Source organism: Saccostrea cucullata, unplaced genomic scaffold (genome assembly GCF_032062105.1).
Source record: "Saccostrea cucullata isolate Sc308-1 unplaced genomic scaffold, CSIRO_AGI_Scuc_v1 ctg7593, whole genome shotgun sequence".
Lineage (NCBI taxonomy): Eukaryota > Metazoa > Mollusca > Bivalvia > Ostreida > Ostreidae > Saccostrea > Saccostrea cuccullata.
The window spans coordinates 4,776-28,064 of NW_026928811.1; the positions used below are offsets into that span (position 1 = coordinate 4,776).

Here is a 23,289-nt window from a genome sequence, read left to right on the forward strand (position 1 = left end):
GGTAAGCAAGTGGAGGAGGGGGGGGGGGGGGTATGCGTCTTATACAATATTATTATTCAAAGTAAATTTTGTAACGTTTGATTACTAAAACTTATATATTGTCTAAGTCAAATCGTAGTCATTACTTTTCTTCCGAATTATCACTATTAACTTCAACTTGGCCGCCGACAACAGTCGCGAGAGTATGATACAAATCATACATGTTCTGATGTAGCAAGTTCGTGGTCCGTGTTATCGGAGAGGCATATAGAACATGCATCACTCACAGAAATATCATATTATTAACTAATTATTTCTGTCAACCCAAAGTTTTTCCCAGCCTTCTCTTTTTAATTAATTTATCCTTAAAACTGTAGTGTTTGTACGTTTGTTGACGCGAGCGACTTGGAGCAAAATCGTTACAGGATATTTAAAACGCTAAGTAAAAGTGAAACCAATATAGTTTAAAAAATCACATCTCGGAAAAGGGAAGCGCGGTTCCGGTTCTACTATTCGTAAATGACGTAGTGCGAGTGAAGAACTACTTTAAAGAATGATGAAAGAAGGTTTCTTACGCTGTGTACAAAGCAATCCTTTGTATCCAGTTGAACACCCTTGTAAACAGGTACCATTAACATGGTGACACTGTGAATCATTAAGACAGTTTCCACAGGTCTGACTGCAGTTTACACCATACATTCCACCATTACATTCTAAGTAATATAAATCAGGAAATTCATTATAAAATTTCATTTTAGATCCTTTGATTTTCTGCAGCTGTGTATAATATATATATTAAGTATAGAGTAGTTTTAAAGGCATTGATCTGAAGTTTATAATTAACACTGGCATATTTTGAGAAAAGTTCGTTCAAAAATATTTGTGTGTTGCTACTTCTAGATACATATTTATCTTCGCAGGAATTATGTACAGAAAGTACATTAAAATTTAGATAATATTGACATTTTACTTTTGATATGTTTTGGAACATGTTTTAGTGTATAAAGTGCTCATGCCTGATTTTTGTTTTTAATAAGAAATAAAGATTAATTAATATAAATCACCACTGATGCAGAACGATCCCTTGTATCCGGGTGAACATCCTGTAAATCAAGTTCCATTGATATGATTACATTGTGAGTCGTCACGACAGTGACCACATGTCTTGGAGCAGTTTAAACCACCGTCACATTCTTAAAAAAAAAGCAATACCAATCATGCCATTTTTTTTAATTGAAACTTGTCCTCTCCCGGCTCAGGAAAAATAAAAAAACATTTAGATATGTAGGGGATTCTTTTTTACTCTTAAGCGCAAATTTGAAGCTTAAGTAGTTAATAATTGGACAAAATAACGGAAATTAATTTAAACAAGAGGCCCACGGGCCTTATAGGTCACCTGAATATCATGTAACAACTTTCCAGCGATTGTATTTGGTTTGCGTTTTAATCCAAAAGCCATGAAATTCACAAATTTTGAAGAAGGCACCATTGCTTATCAAAGGGCAGATTTCAAAGCATTAATTTATTTTTAGTCAAAGTACCCCTCTGGTATCCCTGACCCAGCGTCCCTGAAATTATCTATTTTGAAAGAGGCCCTTTTCTTCATTATAAGGCCAGCATTTTTTTTTTGTTTAGGTTTAGTTATGAACATGAGAATAAAAAAAGTCCCGAAGGAGAAGGAAATAAAATTTTTTTTTGATAAATCAATTATTAACATTTGTTCATTCTTTTTTCATGCTATTCTAATAGGCTCCTTACCACTGGACACATAATGCTTACAAATAGGAAAGTAGAACATTTAATTGCTTATTTCATCATCTGCCAGTTTGGGCCAGTTATATAAATTTTGTGATGTTGGTCAAAATATATTTTTAAAAATCAATTCTTTAAAAGTCTTTCAATATATCTTCATTTTTTTTAATATGTGTTAGGTGAATGTGTAGACATTGTTCTAAAATTTACTTGATGCCTAAAATTATAATTCATATCATAAAACAGACAGGGAGTATTGGGGAGTAGTGTGAACATTTTTTTTAATTAAGTGTAAGTGTATTTTTCTGGACCTGTGTAAAATATTTTTTCTAGCTGATACAAATGATACTACATGCCTGTATATATTTGTATATTCTTGCCTTTTAATAGTTGAATTTTTTATTTCTTGTTTTCTACAGGTTATTGTTTATTTCTTCCTCAAATGGACCTAACTTCTCCCATAGTTTTATTCATTACATCTGATACATAAGCAACCCTTTTCTAAAGAATGATGCTTAGACTGTAAGCTATAACAGAGACATAAACAATGTCGCTGGCAATATGCAACCTATAGCTACCACGGGCAGTTTAAAACCTGGGGGAGAAAATAATTTACAGACAGATACTTTTGAAACGAATACATAATTATCTCACCAGTATGTCATTGTGCAACAAAGTCGTCAGCATTTTATTTGTCCTTTGAACGGGTGAAACGTTTTGAATGGCACTCGTATCGATGAATTTTACACTAAACCAAGCTATCTTCTCATTCTTAAAACCGGAAGTGCGAGTTCGTAAATTTGAAATCTCGATCCCGACTCAAATTTGACATCGGAAAGAAAAAAATTGTTTTATTTTTTCTAAAAATTCAAAACCTTGAGCGGAGGGTTTGTAAAACTGAAAATAAAATAAATCCTGGCCTTAAATATGTAATTATATCATTAGTATATTAACCAGAGGGAAAGGACAAGATGTTCAAAGAATTCATGCAATTTCACTATATAATCATTTGAGCCCCACCCTAAAACAAGAACCCCTGATCCTGGGGCCATAAAATTCACAATTTTGGTAGAGGCACTATTGCTCATCATAACTATGTACTTAGTTAGTTTATTTAATACCCAGGAGCAGAGAAGAAGTTTTTCAAAGAAATAATGCATTTTCACTACCTACTTATTTAGCCCCGCCCTAGCACTAGAACCCCTGACCCCAGGGCCATGAATTTCACAATTTTGGTAGAGGACTCATTGCTGATTAAAATCATGCAAACAGTTTGACTGCTTGATGTCCAGGAGTAAAGAAGAAGATTTTTAAAGATTGCATTAATTTTAGTGGTTTTGGCCCCACCCCTCAGGCCCCAGGGGGGGGGGGGGGCAGGGATCATGAAATTCACAATTTTTGTTCCCCTTCACCCATAGATGCTTTGTGCCAAATTTGGTTGAAATTGGTTCAGTGGTTGCAGAGAAGAAGCTGAAAATGTTCAAATGTTAACGCACGACGGACGACGGACGACGCACGACGACGGACGAAAACGGATAGCAATAGGTCACCTGAGTTTACTCAGGTGACCTAAATATTACTGGAGGTTAAAACAAGGTGTTTAACCGAGACATTTATCTCGGTTGAAATAGGGGACACTTTCGAAAGAAAGCTTTTTTTCATTTAATCGCTTTTCCTGCTTATATGTGTGCTTTCTCAGTAACTTGTACATGTAATACAACATACAGACCCTAAACCGTGCTACTACACCACTTGAACGGTACGGTTCGGTACGCTTTGTGCACGGAACGGTACGCTTTGTGAACGGAACGGTTCGTTTTGAGAACGGTACGACACGCTTTGTGCACGGAACGGTTCGCTTTGTGCACGGAACGGTACGCTTTGTGCACGGAACGGTTCGCTTTGTGCACGGAACGGTACGCTTTGTGGACGGTACGTTTCGTTTCTTGCACGGAACGGTTCGTTTTGAGAACGGTACGCTTTGAGAAACGGTATGCAAATGAAGTGGGCGGAGCCTGTTAGCTTTAATTCTCGATTGGCTGCTTAAAATTTATTCATTTTAAATGACTTTTGAAGTACTTAATGCATGTATATAATTATATTTCATCTATTAACAAATTTATTTCTCGGTTTCAATTTAAACATTTTACATTACAGCGGTGATGGAGGAAAAATGAAAAAAAAAAAATGAAAGGAAGAAAAAACATCATCCCACCGATGTCTTTGGCATTATGTATAGATATGTATTAATATATATAGAAATATTCGTAAATATTTCCGTATTTAGTTTTTACGTATGCTGACCCTTCATTTGAAAAAGGAAAAAAAAATTATATGAAATATTTTTTTCACTTTAAAATAAAGTTGTAACATAATTAAAAGGAATTAATATATACTAGGTATATACTTGTTCTATACATATAATGCTATGCACATATATAAATTATTTTTAATTGATTGATCTATAGAAATAAATATGACTATTCCTGCTTCATTTTTATTCCTAGTAATTAGATATGTAAATTGTTTTTTTAATTGTAGATCTACCGCTTAAACGTTTGCTTCAGAAGAGAAATATCAGTAAACAAAATAAATACAAAAATCAACAGCGGACACACGAAATTAATACAATAACTTCCGAGCGCTTTCTCGTAACAAAAAAAAAACATTCCTTTCACAGACAAGTATTTATGTTTTCAATAATCCTTTCAGTGTATTAAGTAATTATTTTTAGAAGTTTTTCTTTATTTTATTAAGTTATTCTATTCTTGTTAAGTCTGTAAAAACAATGTCGTGAGAGAGAGAGAGAGAGAGAGAGAGAGAGAGAGAGAGAGAGAGATGCAAACCCTTAATACATGTACATTATCTGTAAAAAAAATAATAGTAACTTGTATTTATTCTCATTCTTCGTTTTATTTACATCGCCAAAGTCACAATTAATCAGTCTATGATGCTATTTAATCAACCCATTTAAAACTATTGTGCAATGAATAATCCGTTCTCTGTACATGCATGCTGCATGCATGAATTCCTCTTATATCATCTGTCAATCAAAATGGCATGACGCTAGGTGACCTTGACAGTCTGTTTACGCAGAAAGATTTTCTCCTGTGATTTGAAACATTCTTTTGGTCAGTTCATAGTTCACACCTGTCTAAAAAAAATATTGGGTCACAACCGGAGAGACGGGGGAGGGGGGGGGGGGGGGGGGGGGGGGCGTGTGTTTAACACACCTTTCAAATTATTTAGTTCTGACCACATCAAGTGTATTAAATCACTCAACAGACATCCAGCAAACTCATCTTCCAGGTTTCACCACAACACTGATTACAAATTTACTTCCTAAATTATCCCTTTTCAGACAAAAATAATTAAGCATGTATCCCTGAATTATAATTTTCTTTTTTTACAAAAGCACAATTTAAAGCCACATAAATTCGCATAAGTATCGCCTTCTAGAGGGGGGGGGGGTAACAAACATTATATGGCTTAAAAGAGGATTGATCTATTTTTTTAAATTTCATTTCATTTAGTAAATTATCTTTTTTCAGACACTTATAAAAATGTTTCCTGTAGATTATGATTAATTTTAATTTACAACAACGTACCATTTTGCAGACTTTTAAAGAACTTTTAACCAGCTAGCTAATTCATATTGCTTTCTAGGAAGGGGATGGGGGTAAACAAGTGAACAGTGTAACAAACCTTATAATATCTTCATTTTTTCGCTAACTGTTTTTTTTTTTTTTAATTTTTCATAAGATGTATTTCAGAATGAAGTAATATTTATACTGCAGTTTGCACATTTTATTTGCAAGAAATTCGGCTGGCGATTTTTGTATACAGCGTAAAACTTGATCACAGTTTTATTAGTAAGATTATTATCTCTGTCTGTTCAGTAGAATTCTTCATGTTTACCGCATGTAATATTTTAATCCATATTTTACATGATTACAGATTTTCAGTGCAAGTATAACTGCACCAATGATTCGCCTATAGTAAGAATCTTAACAGAATTAATGTGAGAGTCTAATACGGATCTTTTTTAAATTTGACAGTTTATATATGTTTTAAAATTCTTACAAAATAATTCATTAGTAAAATCACGCATCTGATATGTACTACATATGAATGCATACTTACGACAAACACGATCTTGTATCCGATAAGATTTAAATTAATAATTTAAATGAGCAGAATTAATTAAAATCAAAAGTAGAGACAACCAGGGAATTAATTCATGAAAGCGTATTCTGTCTTAGTGGTATTATAGTCTATTGAACTTTTTTAATGTCAAATACAATTATAGGATTATGAGACATGAATTAATGTACATATGCACATTTAAGGCGGTTTTTTTCCCCCGGGCACGAGCACAATTATATTGAATTTTGGGGCATCTTATAATATTAGTTTAAATATCTGTATTGTTAAATTACGAATATTTAAATACAGCTAATATTTCAAAAGGAAATTGATTTAATTTGCTAAAACTTGTAGTATGAAAATGAAAGACTTCAAAGACGCCGACATTGTTCGAGGTCCAACGTGCCCCGTACGTGTTTTGCGGGAAAAGCTCGTGGCCTGTACTGTACCTTTGACCACAAACACAACCAGTTGATTTAATTTATAGCAAATAAGGAATCGTCTCACACTCTGTCTAGTTGTTTTGCAGTTGTAGTTTGCTTCGAGTAGTTTCCTTATTTTTACAGTTGAAGATCCAGACGCATGATACTTGATAATGGTGTTTCGAACAGGCAGACACAACCTCCGTCCTCCTTTCACAGGCGCCGTAGCGAGAAATAAACCAAAATGACTTATTTGGTCATTATACGATTCAAAAATCATTGGGGGCGTGGTTTGCATAATTAACCAAAGAACGGTACGGTTCGTTTCTTGCACGGAACGGTACGCTTTGTGGACGGTACGGTACGCTTTGTGAACGGAACGGTTCGCTTTGTGGACGGTACGGTACGCTTTGTGCACGGAACGGTTCGCTTTGTGCACGGAACGGTACGCTTTGTTCACGGAACGGTTCGCTTTGTGGACGGTACGGTACGCTTTGTGCACGGTACGGTACGCTTTCTGCACGGAACGGTACGGTTCGTTTCTGAGGTGTAGTAGCACGGTTTAGGGTCTGTAATTAAACAAATGTTTTACCAAAATGCTTGACAATAGATTGATGTGCCTCATTTATATTGAAAAAAAAGTTCGTCCATTAAAAAAAATCGAGATTTCTGAGAAGTGTCAAGTGAATAATCAATAAATAAATATATTAAAGTTAGAATAAATATATACCTCAACAATTCAAACATCATCAAAAGAATTCAATTAAAAGAAATATTCTCTCTGCTTTATTTGCATCATACGGAAGCCCGTTAATGCCAGTTCAGAGAGAGAAATATTTGTTATTGCGTTTAATCGCAATAATTTTTGCGTTTAAACGCAATAATATTGCGATGAAACGCAATAATCTTTGCGTTTCAACGCAATACTTTTGCTATTAAACACAATAAGTTTTGCATTTAATCGCAATAATATTGCGTTTAAACGCAATGAATTTTTGCGTTTAATCGCAATTATTTTGTTGTATTTAAATGCAAAGATTATAATAAATACTAAGGTCCGATTCTTTTAAGGAGAGCCGTTTGGTTTTGTGTCTTTTTGAAAATGTTTCAGTTTTTGAGATTTTAAGTTTAACAATGGCATCCTAACAACCAAGTTTCTCAAAGCTATTAGAACCCAACACTCTTAACGCAGCCATTAATCAATTCCTTACACATCACATCTAATTAAGAATGTTTCAGTGGTATTAATAGACATATCAATTTGGTAAAACACGTCGGCCAATCTGTTTCATTTTATTTATTTTTGATTTCATGATTCCATCTCATAAATTCTCGTGTTCTCGTGTTTATGTAAATGTATGTGATCAAAGGAAAGGTTGTGAATATACATATACATAATATGTACATGTACATATACATAAGTCAAAACATTTAATCAGTTGTTTTCTAAAGCCCTTTATTTAGGTACAGGGTTTAAACTTTGTGACCGAAACGTGAAGTGATAATGTAGTTTTTCAATCATTATTTCTTTTCCGGTCTTTTTTTTTTTCGAAAATCCTTTAAAATTGTTTGCATAGTTTTAAAGTTTAAAAGTAGAGAAAACAATATAGGAAATGTCATTTGTGTTTGTAAGCAACTGACCCAACCTTAACAGGAATATAGATATCTAAACATGCTGAAGCTTTATTTCTTTCTTAGGTTGTCTTTGTTTTTACAGACCGACACTTCTTTCTCCTCTTTAAATTCATACCAATGATTTAACCATTCAGAAAATGCTTGTTCAGAAGAATCAGATTCTATAAAGCTTAACAATACACAATTCTCCTCTTAAGTTACTACATATCAGCGTGGGTCCATTGCACTCTTCAAAGATCAATTGATCTTCAAAATGATTGCTTTTAAATACAAAAATTATTGCGTTTAAATGCAAAAAATTTTGCGTATAATCGCAATTTTATTGCGATTAAACGCAATAATTTTTGCAATTAACACAATAATTATTGCAATTAAACGCAAAAATATTATTGCGTTTAATCGCAAAAGATTGCGTTTAAACGCAAATCATTGCATTAAAACGCAATCTTTTGCAATTAAACGCAAAGTGCTTTGCGTTTAAAGGCAATGATTATTGCTATTTATCGCAATGTTTTGCTTTTCAAGGCAATAATTATTGCGATTAAACGCAATGATTTGCGTTTAAACGCAACAATTAATTTGATTTAACGCACTGTTTTGCGTTTAATCGCAATAATTATTGCGATTAAACGAAATTAAAAATTATTTCTTTCTCTTAACTGGCCTACACGGGCTTCCGTAGCATCATTTCAAAATTAAGTAAATATATTACCACTTATACGAGCCTGGTCTCGAATAGGTGAGTTTATTTCAGTAACCCTATGTCCCTCCATTCCGGATATCTTAAGTCCTTTCAGATATATAATTATATTAACCCTTAGTCCCAACCTATCAATCCGGATAATTTAGGTCCGTTTACATATACTAGTCTAATATTTAATTGTTCCTCCTTTTCCTTTCCCGATAAGTCGAAAAAACGGTAAGGTCATGGAAAATTTTGTGAAGTTGAATTTTTGCAATGTTTTAATTTTCCCCACCCACCCTCCTCTTGTTTTAGAACAAATACTGCTGTTCTTGTTATGTCATTGTAGCTGAAGACTTCCTGCTTGGCCTGTGTCCACAACATCCCATGTCGCAGTGAAAATCATGTTCTCCAATATTCCATAATGGTGCCCTGCTTCGTCCAGCGTCTTCGTCAACTTGTGTTGCATTAGTGAATTCTGTTTGATTGCGTGTTCTGCAAAGACTGCCTGTTAGGTACAGCGTCCGCATCAACAAATGTAGCGGTGATGAGGTCTCTATTTTACCTATATCGGGATGACTGCATGTTGGGGATTGCGTCTGCATCAACCTATGTCGCGGTGATGAAGTTTTTGTTTTACCTATACCGTGTCGTGATGACTGCCTGTTTGGGATAGCGTCCACTTCAGCTTTGTTTGGATTGGAATTCCTAGTGTTTGCGTATTCCGTCGCACCTCAACGCAATTGGACGAGTGCAACACATATTCTTATGCTCATTCCATTGTTTATTGACTTGATTGATATTTGAATTGATTGATTGATTAATAATTGATTGATTGACAGGTAATTGACTTGATTGATATTTGAATTGATTGATTGACTGATTGATTAATAATTGATTGATTGAATTTGATTGATTATTGCATTGGTGACGTTCATGCACTTGTGACCTACCCAGTGCATGATCCGCCCGATTTGGGTCGTCACATTTTTTGTATTGATTGTTGATTGTGGGGCAGCCCTGTGGTAGCCCAAGCAAATTGATCACCGCGGCCAGAAGCGCCACATTAAACAAGCAAATAACATCCATATTGTTTGTTTGATTTATAGGGAATCTGAAATAAATCAATCCAAACCGATAACTAAAAATGGATTGACTTTTTTTTATCTTCCCGGGCATGTTTTTTTTTTTTATATTTTGTCAACAAATATGTTAACCTTTTCTTGAAAAAAGATTTTCCCCACCTAACGACGAAATATTTTTACACTGAGTCTAGAGAGGCTAAGCATACATTATTTTAAAGTTTGCCCCATGTTTACATTTTTTAGCAAGTGTACCAAATATTCCTAATTCTTACTTTTCTTACAAAGAGGACCCTGGTATCCGGCAGAACATCCTTGTGGACAGGAACCATTGATATGATGACACGGTGGGTTCCCAAGACACTGGCCGCAAGTCTGCCTACAGGCGTCGCCAAAAAATCCATTGTCACATTCTTAAAGATATTGTTATTTTTATGATCAAATCCAAAACACATCTTGAAATAGTCTTTTAGTGAAGAATTATAAACACGCTTATTAAAATACTTTTTTTTTACTATATACATGTATCCCTAACAGTGCAATAAAATCATTTGTTGCGGGAGCCGACTGGAGTTTGTTTTGCATAAAAAGTGAAATAGAGAAACTCTCTATTTTGACTTCAGTATGCATGCTAAGTTACCGTCCAGGTATTTTCAGTGACGGTCTTTAAATAGGGGTACACTTACTTTAGGCTATATAGGAAAATGTATATTTTTCGCACTTTAAATCAAATTATACGAAGACTACTATAGACTTTTTGATCAAACCATAATATACGATGAGAAATACTATTAAAATATTTTACATATTTATATATAAGAAACAAAAATTCTACTGTCCTGTTTTTAGAGAAGTCATCTTAACGAATCTTCCTGTTCTGATAGTGTACTACAATATATAGCGAATACAAAGGATATAATAAAAGCTTTGGAGAATTTCTCGAATTTCTTTGTTTAGAATTTCAAGAGCATAATTATTTTCTTTTTTCTTTTATTACAAAAAATTACCCATTCTTAAAGAGCTTTTATAGCGTCACCTTAAGCTTTTCATAAGCTTTAAAAGATAAACTTAGTCATAACTTCAAGAAAACTCTATTACGACGTTAGTGTTCGTATCATTTGAAAAATCGTCTTCAATATCGGAAACATAAAATGTAATTAAATTTTTTAACTGTAATTTCTTAATTTTGTCATTCTTTTTATTAAGTGAAAGAACGCTTTCAAAACGTAAATGGTCTTCTTTTTACTATGCATCAAAGTCTATGGTGTGCGAAATAATGCGTGGGATCAGGTGCCATGGAGGAGTGAGCATCCCCTGCCGACTGGTCACACCCGCCGTATGCTCGTTGTCATGATCAGGAAATAACGGAAAAAATCCATCGTCATTTCAGTGTATAAATAATTGACTAACAATTGGAATGAAAAACATCAGTCAGCATTTGACTCAATGATAAATTGTATTTGCTGACAAGGTCATTGTATCGACCATAGAATTTACGAAATGATGACTTTTAACGAGACTGTTGATATTCTTGTTTCATCAACTTGCTTTTCAATAATTTACCTCGTTTAAGAAATTGTTCATACGTAGAGCACGCTCTTGCGTATCGAATCAACTGAGATATATATACTCTGTATGCAGGTAATGAAGGTAAATTGCTGTATAAGTAAAGGAAGTTGACGATAGAAAAGTTAAAGTCATCACGTTTATCATATAGCTTGGTTGTTAGATTACCATTAGTGTCTTTTTCAAGCAAAATATCCAAGTATGAAGCAGAAGTGTCGGACTTTGTGGTATCTTTTATCTCAAGCTCACAAGGATATATCATAACAATGTAGGAATGGATATTATCATTATTGATATATCTAAATGTCGAGTTGAAGGCCACAGCAAGTGTTTTCTTCTTTTCACGCATAAGATTTTGCATAAATTCTGCTTCATATGAATATAAAAATAAGTCTGCTAATAACAGAGCGCAATTTGTACCCATGGTAATTCCAATAGATTGTTGGAATACCTGGTCTCCAAAATCCACATAGATATTGTCAATCAGAAACTCAAGAATCTTCTTGGTGTCAACTTCAGAGTACTTATGTGTGCAATCAGAATCTGTTTTAACAAAATAATTTTTCAAATGACCAATGACGAGAAATCATTAAGAAATACCTATGATACAGAGGGGACTTTTATATCCCGGAGAACATCCATTCAAACATGATCCGTTAACATGGTGACATTGTGATCCATCAGAACAGGGTCCACAAGTTTTGTTACACTTCAATCCATACTTTCCTCCGTCACATTCTATAAGAAGCATGTTTTTTTATATCAACTCTAATAATGAATTTTTCACATTGGAAAGCCTAATTTGCTTTTCTGATTTCTTGAATGTTTAAACAGTATGAAAATGATCATTATCTGACGCTTCATAGATTGCGTTAGAGAACATGAATGTAAGTGATCCAATTATTCGACAGGAGAAATTAAGCAAATAAACATTATTTCGAAGATGATCCAGGCATGTACATGTATACAGCTTTTTTTTCGTTTTTAGCAAGTGTACTTATTATTCCTGATTCTCACTTTTCTTACAAAGAGGACCCTGGTATCCGGCAGAACATCCATGTAAACAGGAACCACTGATATGATGACACGGTGCGTTACTAAAACAATGACCGCAAGCCTCCCTACAGGCGTCGCCAAAAAATCCATGGTCACATTCTTAAAATATATTGATATTTTTATGATCATATCTTAAACACGCCTAAAGAATTATTAATAAGTAAACACGTGAATATCAGAACGTTTGATAAATGCAAGAAATATAATCATATGTACATGTATTATATGATTTCTTTCTTTTGAGGATCGAGTTATACAGAAATCAATTTCTACTTGGTGTGATAATGTATTTCTTATTTGGAATTACAAAGTTTTCATTCGAATACCTGGTGAATATCACGTGGTTCTTTAGAACCGGTCTCGTTAGCAAGGCTATATAAGAGGTGAATAGTGGTTTAAATGCCAGTTTAGGACGACACGTAGAGCATGATAAAGGTTAAGGTTTATCATGATTTATTCAATCTAACATAAACATGTATATATATACATATTGATGTAATTTCATACTTTGCATATGTTCTGTATACTGTACAAATAAAGCTACTGCGTGTCGTTGTTATGTCCATATGGTGTGTTTGTTGTTTAATGTACTTTCATTTGAAAGTAATGAAAGGATTTAGAGTAGAACACTCTTTATTCTTAAAAGAGGAATGAAATCATTAGTTGGTGTGATAATGCAACAAAATATATGTAAGTGAAAATTAAACCCTGTAAATCAGTTACCTGTGATACAGAGAGGAATTTTATATCCTGAAGAACATCCATTTACGCATGAACCATTCACATGGTGACATTTTGATCCATCAGAACAGAGTCCACAAGTTTTGTTACATTTCAATCCGTATGTCCCAACCACACATTCTACCAAAAAGTTCTCTGTATTTAGTAAATCTCATTTAAAAATGTAATTGTTATAATTTTTGTATCGTTTTATACAGGTGTATGTCATGGTCTATTCACAGAAAATCAAATATGCCACATGTATTTACCACTTTAGTTGTCGTTTCATGCAGTACAATGAAAATGTTATTAACATGACTGTGAAAAAATAATACTGATCTTAACTAGTGCTAATTGTAACGGGGACCGTTACAGATGTTCCCCAAACACTCCCCAACTCTCTTTTGGTGCCATATTCCGTGTAAGTTTCATCAAATAAGACAAATCTATGCATTTGAGACGTTAACAACGTTTATCCAGAAGTGTACCAAGTTCATTCAAATTTTAGCATTGCACGCGTGCGCGTGTGAATGCATGTGCGTAATGACCATATCATATTGTCTACAGAATCTATATATTTTAATATACTAAATATTAAAGTATTTAATCCAAAAGTATTAAAAAATACGCTCATTCAAGTGTATTTTTGATTTTACTCATTTCGCGTGCACGCACGTGCATACATGAGCATGGTGACCATACCTTCTCGTAGAAGTCCATTACATCTATCTATGTTCTAAATCCCACCCCGTTTGGTTGAAAACCAGGGGATTTATATCTGTTTAAAGTTTCAGCCAATGAGATTGCAGCACATGTACATGCACGTGTATGCATGTGCATGGTGACCATACCTTCTTGAAGAGGTCCATTATATCTATCTATGTTCCAAATCCCATCCTGTTTGGTTGGAAATCAAGGGAGTTATAGCTATTTAAAGTTTAAGCCAATCAGATTGCAACGCACGTGCATGCACGTGTTTTCATGATAATTGTTATAAATCACGTTGTAGGATATCCTAATGTATGGCTATGTTCAAAATTTCAAAGGATTTCGTCAAAAAACAAGAAAGATATTGAGACTTTAGTTTCAGCCAATCAGAGCAAAGCGCACGTGCATGCGCGTGAGATCTTGCTATTTTGACCATGTCATATTGTCTATGCTACTAATACATTCTTATATTATGAGTTTCAAAGGATTTCATCAAAAATGTGAAAAGTTACGCCTATATCAATTAAATCGGTCATTTCACGTGTTGCACGTGCACGCTCTTGCAAGCACGTGCGCGCAAAATGACCTTCGTTCCGCAATTCTACATAACATACCTACTGACCCTAAAAAGGTTTTACCTAAGTCGGATGTGTAGTTTACAAGATCACTCCCGGACAAAAAAGTACCCAGGAAGAAGAAGAAAAATAATAATAACTAGTGCTAATTGTAACGGGGATCGTTACAGATGTTCCCCAAACGCTCCCCATCTCCCGTTTGGTGCCATATCCCCTGTTAGCTTCATTAAATAAGACAAACTTTATGCATTTGAGACTTTAACAACGTTTACCCAGAAGGGTACCAAGTTTATTCAAATTTTAGCATTGCACGCGTGCGCATGTGAATGTATGTGCGTAATGACCATACCATCTTGTCTACACAATCTATGTACTTTAATATACTAAATATTAAAGTATTTAATCCAAAAGTATTAAAAAATACGCTCATTCAAGTGTATTTTTGGTTTTACTCATTTCACGTGCACGTACGTGCATACATGGGCATGGTGACATACCTTCTTGTAGAAGTCCATTACATCTATCTATGTTCTAAATCCCACCCCGTTTGGTTGAAAACCAAGGGAGTTACAGCTATTTAAAGTTTCAGCCAATCAGATTGCAGCACACGTGCATGCACGTGTTTTCTTGATAATTGCTATATATCATGTTGTAGGATATCCTAATGCATGGCTATGTTCAAAATTTCAAAGGATTTCATCCAACACCAAGAAAGATATTGAGACTTTAGTTTCAGCCAATCAGAGCGAAGCGCACGTGCATGCGCTTGAGATCTTGCTATTTTGACCATGTCATATTGTCTATGCTACTACTATATCCTTATATTATGAGTTTCAAAGCATTTCATCAAAACAGTAAAGATTTACGTCTATATCAATTAAATCGGTCATTTCACGTGTTTCTCGTGCGCGCTCTTGCAAGCACGTGCACACAAAATTGCATGTTGACAATGTCATCTTATCTACAGTTATAATATGTCTATATAGTCTAAATATCAAAGCATTACATCGAAAAATGTAAAAGATACGGCAATTTCAAGTATATTGGTCATTTCACGTGTTGCACGTGCGCGCTCTTGCAAGCACGTGCGCGCAAAATGACCTTCGTTCCGCAAATCTACATAACATGCCTACTTACCCTAAAAAGGTTTCCCCTTAATCGGATGTCTACTTTACAAGATCATTCGCGGACAAAATTTTCCCGAGAAGAAAAATAATAATAATAATAAGAAACAGAGTAAAAACAATATGTTCCCCAACTTCGTTTGGGGAACATAATAACTAGAAACTCTTGTTGCTATAGCAACAAAGAAGGTCTTCCGTTCTCCTCTATTTATCTGCATGAATGAGGTTTTATCTATGTTAAAAAGGCATCTAATATTTAAAATGATTTCAAGAAAACAAACGACCGGAGGTGTAACTTACCAAGATTCTCGACGTTACTTTAGACAATTATAGTCTTAATAACATTTACAAAAATCATTTTCATTAATTCTTTTATCACTTTCTATGACGACTGAAAGTGACATCAGACGCAAGTTATCCTATATCTGGTGCCCAATCTTTATGGTTTATTATACATGTAAGTTCAGTGTCTTGATCTCTTGCAGATTAAGAGATCTCGTAATGTTAACTTAATGAAATCAAGTGACCGGAAGTACATTTTTTGAAAAGAAATTTGAAGTTACTCTAGACATTTCAATCTGAATAACATGTCCTAAAATGATTTCTATTACACTTTTTATAAAAAGTATCTATGGGATAGTATGATACTAAATTTACGCAGTTTTTCTCTCATAGTTGTCTTTTCTATTTCCACTGGGACTGACATATTTCAAAACTATAAATAAGATGCTATAATGTATTACGACGAAAGATTCCATAAAGAAAAGTTGAAACTTTTGATTTATTTGATCACTTCCTGTGATAACCGGAAGTGACGGCGGACGATGTTAACCCAAATAGATTTGCCTACTCATCAAGATCTACCATTCCTATAAGTTTGGTGTCTTAATCTCTTACCGTTTACGATATCTAGCTATGATAACTTCTCATTTTTAGGACAGGAAATCACGCGACCGGAAGTAAATTTTACATAGATGTCTGATGTTTACTGTAGACATTTGCAGTCTAAATAACATAACCAAAAACCGTTGCAAACACTTCATCTATAAAAAATATATATTAGAAAGAAAGTACTCAAATCATATATTTTTTCTCTTATAACCGGAAGTTATCGTTTTTATTTCCGGTGGGACTGATATATTTTGAAACTGCAAAAAAGATGCTATAATGTGACGCAATAAACGTTCCATAATAGAAAAGTTGAAATTTTTTTGATTTATTTGACCACTTCCTGTGACGACCGGAAGTGACAACCGACAATCTTTACTCATATTATTTTGCCTACTCATGAAGATGTACCACTCCTATAAGTTTGTTGTCTTCATCTCTTACCATTTACGAGATGTAGCTATAATAACTTCTCATTTTGAGGACAGGAAATCACCCGACCGGAAGTGAATTTTACAAAGATATTTGACGTAACTGTAGTCATTTGCAATCTAAATAACATATCCAAAAATCATGACAAATACTTTATCTATAAGATATATTTATGGGAAAGAAAAATACTGAAAATATGCAGTTTTTCTCTTAAAACCGGAAGTTGTCGTTTTAGTTTCCGGTCGGACTGATATATTTCAAAAATACAAATAAGATGTTAAAATGTGATGCAAAAAAAGTTTCATGAAAGAAAAGTTAAAAATTTTGATTTTTTGGATCACTTCCTGTGACGACCGGAAGTGACGGCTGACAATCTTATCCCAACTGAATTGGTCTACTTATCAAGATCTACCACTTTTATAAGTTTGATGTCTTAATCTCTTACCGTTGACGAGATCTAGCTGTGATAACTTCTCATTTTGAGGACAGGAAATCACGCGACCGGAAGTGAATTTTACAAAGATATTTGACGTTACTGTAGTCATTTGCAGTCTAAATAACATATCCAAAAATGATTAAAAATGCTTCATCTATAAAAAACATTTATGGGAAAGAAAAATACTGAAAATATGCAGTTTTTCTCTTATAACCGGAAGTTGTCGTTTTTGTTTCCGGTGAGACTGATATATTTCGAAACTACAAACAAGATGCTATAATGTGATGCAAAAAAAGTTTCAAAAAAGAAAAGTTGAAATTTTCGATTTCTTTGATCACTTCCTGTGACGACCGGAAGTGACGGCGGTCGATCTTAACCCAAATGGGCTCGCCTACTAATCACGATCTATTATCCCTGTAAGTTTGGTGTCTTAATCTCTTACCGTTTCTGAGATATGATTGAGACAAAATAATTTTGAAAGAGGCGGAAATCGGACATATCTGACGACCGGAAGTGAATTTTGAAAAAATGAAGAAAACGTCTGGGCGTATTTTTATTCTCTACCATCTCTGAAAATTTCAAGAAAATCCGTCCAGCCATCTCTGAGAAATCTTTCTGACCAGAAAAGGGGAAAAAAAAATAAAAAGAAACAGTAGAATCGCTAGAAGGTCTTCCGTCTGAAACGGAAGACCTTAATAAGAAACAGAGTAAAAACAATATGTTCCCCAACTTCGTTTGGGGAACATAATTAAACATTGAAGGTATAGTTTTTCTTACGTTTGTTGCAAAGAGATCCAATATATCCGGCAGAACACCCTCCTAGACATGAACCGTTGATATGATGACACTGTGTTTTACCATAACAATGACCACATTTCTGACTGCAGGATCCTCCAAACATTCCACCGTCACATTCTTTTACATAATTATAGAATGATAAAATTGTATTGTACTTATTAGATCCGCGTTTAAGGTAGGATTCTTCTCACATTTCTTGTATTTAAAAATTAATGAAATTTTCACAGAATGAAGAGGACAATATCACTAAGTGATAGTATCAGTGAGATTAAAATTACCCATTTAATATTAGAGGAAAGGTAAGATCAAGGTCATTACCTTTAACCTGGACATTAAGAATAAAAATATCCGAATTTCCTCTACTTTTCTTAAAATTTTAGGATTTATTAGTTATTATTATTTGCTTCTTATATTTAACTTTTTCTAATTTTCACATATAGTAAAGTTGTCACAGAAAGGTACAAAATGATACAAAAACTAAAAGTTTTGATCGTTTACTTAGAGAGAAATAATACTTTTTACAGATTTTTGGCCCCAATCTGTACTTAGATTTGAAGCATTTAAAAGCCAACATAGTTCTAGTATGCGTGAAAAATCTTATTTATTTGATATATTTTGAAACTTTAGTCCCAATTAATAATTTAACTTACATTTAAACATTTCGTCTAGTCTTTGATTGCGTAAAAATAATAACTAAATTCAATGTTCTATAATAATTTTGAGAGGCAAAAAAGGAGATATTTTCATACGCCACCATTCCGCCAAAAATTTAGTCCCTGCTAGTTTTCAAACGCCATTTACCATTTCTATTGAAAGCTGTATAATTGTGATGAGGAAAGAAAAATATGGTCTTTTAAATTTCAAAATCTAAATATACAAGACATATTGACAAATGTACTTTGATTATCCCATCTTGTCAGAAACCAGAGAGAAAAATCCTACCTTAAGGAAAAAAACACTCTCAATCTTTGAGTAATTGTTTACTCTGATGTGTATAACACAACTTATCAGTAGATACATGCGATGCAGAAAGTTAAAACAAATTGACAAACACAATGTACACATACATATATTTAATTACATTTATTTGGTTAAGGTTTTAATAAAAAGTATTAACTTTCAAATAAATTAGTCAGTTAATAACTTATATATACTACAATGTATAACTAGGGTTTTGCATCTGTTTCTGCTTAAAACTTAAAATATTTATTACCTACATAAAAATAAAACTGCATATTAATTTGCAGCTTACTTTGTCTACATTGAGGTCCCTTATGTCCCCTTGAACATCCCATGAGACAGTTCCCTGTTAAGAAATTACACCTCTGTCCAAGACAACTGTCCGAACACATTTGGTCACAATACTTTCCGTAGTGTGTAGAATTAGGACATCCTGTTTAAATAAAATTGATAAAAAATTTCATATCACTGTTTTATTTCTTTTTAATAACATTCATGTAGTAAATCCTTATCAGGAACAGAAAACTCACCATAAACTTCAAATTCACATAAGTCATTCGAAGCAAATGTGGAGTAATATTCTGGATAGTGTACGCCCGCTCTCCTCTCGTTGTAGTATATCACATAACGTCCGTCAAATGGACAGCTCAAGGTCTGATTCTCTATGGGTGAACCACTGATATTTTGTTTTTCATGAAAACATAGAACACCGTTGTCCTTCGAGGTATCGTTTGAAATGTAGACGAAAAACCCGGCAAAACGCTGATAGAATGCACCAGGGCCTAAATAAAAATGTCTAATGGAGTGATTTTTTCTCGTCAATTTACTTCTTAATTTCACAATTTGCTTTTGAGACAAAAATGTCTACTGTAAACCAACTTTTATGCGCGACGACTTTATTTCAAGATTTACCATTTGTAAAGCAGTTCGTGGCGATATACGAGAGTTGTTAGAAAAGTTCGCGGACACATTGAATTACGGAAAATCTATTTTGTAGTGTGAAGTAACACTTGTGTCTGATAAATTCCTACATTTTGTGTATTGGTATGTAAAAAATCAGGTCCATATAATAAAATCTTGAAATTTTACAACCATTTTTACCATGGGTTCATGGAATTCACGGAGCAATCACTTGACATAAGCGACGTTGTTGTGTCCATGTATTCCGGAACTTTGTTATGTGTATGTTATTGGTTCTCACTGTTACATGTTAATTCAATTAAAAAGTAGTTCCTGCGATACACACGTGTTTTCTTCATTACTGGTCAAGTGTGTTCCAATACACAACATTGGCGACGAGGAATGTGTTCAAGCCTACGCATAAATGTATGAGTTACTCGGATAAACGTGTCGGTGAGTGTGACATTCTGATTTAGTCGAATTTGTGCAAGTAACTGTTCGGATTGTGTACGAATTTGTTCTGTGTACCGGTCCACGTGCTTTCACAGTAATGGCAGGGAAAATAGGCCGATTGGAACCATTTGATAGTGCAGTTGAATCATGGGATTCATATCATGAACGCCTTGAACAATATTTTACTTGTAATGAAGTTAAATCAGAGAAGAAAGTACCCGTTTTACTTACACTGATTGGTGGAAACACTTATTCACTGCTGCGAGAGGCTCGCGGACCCAAGAAACCTTCAGAAGTATCGTATGGCGACCTAGTAGCGACATTACGAAAGCATCTGTGTCCAAAACCTCTTGTCATAGCTGAACGTTTTCGCTTTCATAAGAGGGAGCAAGCAGAAGGTAAGACTATTCTTGATTATGTAGCTGCACTGAGGAAGTTAACTGAACATTGTTTATTCTGGATGATATGTTACGAGACAGACTTGTTTGTGGCTTACGCAATGAGCATATACAAAAGAAACTTTTATCCGAGGCTGAATTAACTTTTACGTCCGCTACAGATATAGTCGTTGCTATGGAGACAGCAGCCAGGGATGCTACAGAACTTCAGGTAAGCACAGTCCTAGTGCTAGTGTACATAAACTACATACTAAAAAAGAAGTCTCACGGATATGGTGGAACATCAGGGAATGTTCACCAAGGGAAGAATCATGTTTCCGGTGCAATGGTGACCACAAGCCACAAAGTTGTTATTACAGAGACAAGGAGTGTTTCAAGTGTCACAAGAAGGGTCACTCTAAACATGCATGTCGCAGCCAGAAGAAAAAATAAGATGAGTGTTCACATGATAAATCAAAATGACAGTTCAGATAGTAATGAGATCTACATAAAGACTTTAGAGATGGATATTAACTCCATGAGAAGATCAGATGATGTGATAAGGATCACACCCATAGTAAACAGTGTTAGTCTGGAAATGGAATTGGATACAGGAGCCGCAGTATCTGTTATTCCCGAGAAAATATTCAAGAAAAAATTTCCAAACGTCAAGATGAAACCCCGTGACATTATGTTAAAGACTTACACAGGAGAAAAAATTAAACCTGCGGGTGTTGCAGAAGTCAGTGTGAGATACCAGGACCAGCGCAAGGACCTTAATCTGTATGTTATGAAGAAAGCTGGAGTTACACTGTTTGGTCGAGATTGGCTGAAACAGATTACACTGAACTGGCCAGAAATAAAATCGCTTGCAACATGTAAAGCAGAGAAAAATCTCAAAACTGTGTTAGATAAACGTCAGTGTATTCAATGATGATTGGGGAACCTTAAAAGGAATCAAGGCCAAGTTGACAGTTAAACCTGATGCAAAACCCAAGTTCGTCAAGCCAGACAGGTACCTTATGCACTTAAACCTAAAGTTGAGGTAGAACTAGAGAAGTTGGTGAAAGATGGTGTACTGGAGAAGTGCAACTTTAGTGAATGGGCTACGCCGATTGTACCAGTCAGTAAGAAGGATGGTTCAGTTCGTGTGTGCGGAGATTTCAAAGTGACTCTTAACCCAGTATTAGAAGTTGACCAGTACCCTCTTCCAAGAATTGAAGATATATTTGCTGCTCTGTCTGGAGGACAACAATTCTCAATAGAGGATTTAAAACATGCTTACCTACAGATGGAGGTAGAAGAAGATTCCCGTCCCTTACTTACGATAAACACAGAGAAAGGCTTATATCGTTACAATCGCCTAGTGTATGGTGTTGCGTCTGCGCCAGCAATTTGGCAGCGTTCGATGGATATGGTGCTTCAAGGACTTCCTGGAGTGAAGTGTATCATCGACGATATGATCATCACAGGCAAAGATGAAGCAGAGCATTTACGAAATTTAGACTCTGTGCTTGGCAGATTTGCAGAATATGGACTCAGAGTAAACTTGGACAAGTGCCAATTTTTCAAGGATAAAGTATCTTTCTGTAGGCATGAAATTGACCGTCATGGTTTACAAAAGACACAGAAGAAGATAGAAGCTATTGTAAATGCACCACAACCTACTAATGTGTCCGAGCTTCGTTCCTTCTTAAGGATTGTGAACTACTATGCACGTTTCATTCCCAATTTATCTACAGTGCTTCACCCACTGTACAACTTACTGGAGAAGGACCGCAAGTGGTGTTGGACAAAAGACTGTGAGGAGGCTTTCAAGACTGTTAAAAAGCTCATAACATCAGATGAAGTACTTACCCATTATGATCCAAACTTACCCTTATGTCTTGCGACAGATGCCTCTCCTTATGGCCTTGAAGCTGTTTTGAGTCACATTATGCCCAATGGTGAAGAGAGACCAATTGCTTATGCGTCACGTTCACTCAGCACATCTGAGAAAAACTACTCACAGATAGAAGGAGAGAAACTCAGGAATTATCTGGGGAGTAAAACGTTTCAACACTTATGTTTATGGAAGAAGTTTTCGTCTCATTACAGACCACGAACCACTAATCTCTATATTTGGTCCAAAGAAGGGGATCGCAAACACAACAGCAGCTAGGCTGCAGAGGTACGCACTGTTCCTGGCTGGCTACAGCTATGATATAATCTACAGAAATACAAAGAAACATGGAAATGCTGACAGCTTGTCCCGCTTACCTGTCACGTGTGAGGGTAACAGATCAGTGGACAAAGAAGAGGAAACGGAAGTGGAAATGTTGCATGTCAGTCAACTGGAACATCTACCTATCAAACCTGAAGCAATCCAGCGTGAAACAAGGCATGATTACCTCTTGTCGAAAGTTTACGATAATGTGTCCAGAGGTTGGTCTGCAAATTCAGAATCGAAGGAGATGGATTCATACTTTACGCGCCGTAGTGAACTTACTATTCACCAGAACTGTCTATTATGGTGAATACGTGTTGTGATTCCGCCGTCACTGCGAAGTCAAGTTTTGATCACTACATCAAGGTCACATTGGTGTTGTTAAATTGAAA

The 23,289-nt window shown here is 34.8% G+C and overlaps 1 protein-coding gene across 1 annotated transcript in view; it reads right to left on the reverse strand.

Moving 5' to 3' along the window:
- Window positions 1–525: 525 nt before the first annotated feature.
- Window positions 526–23,289, reverse strand: part of LOC134278773 (multiple epidermal growth factor-like domains protein 10) — a gene marked incomplete at its 5' end in the record, with an annotated part of 28,638 nt that continues 5,874 nt past the window's right edge. The window contains 8 exons of the mRNA XM_062761061.1: window positions 526–692; window positions 9,974–10,111; window positions 11,865–12,002; window positions 12,282–12,419; window positions 13,044–13,181; window positions 17,981–18,118; window positions 19,254–19,394; window positions 19,492–19,743. Coding sequence (XP_062617045.1) covers window positions 526–692; window positions 9,974–10,111; window positions 11,865–12,002; window positions 12,282–12,419; window positions 13,044–13,181; window positions 17,981–18,118; window positions 19,254–19,394; window positions 19,492–19,743 — 1,250 coding nt within the window. The remainder of the gene's footprint in view (window positions 693–9,973; window positions 10,112–11,864; window positions 12,003–12,281; window positions 12,420–13,043; window positions 13,182–17,980; window positions 18,119–19,253; window positions 19,395–19,491; window positions 19,744–23,289) is intronic.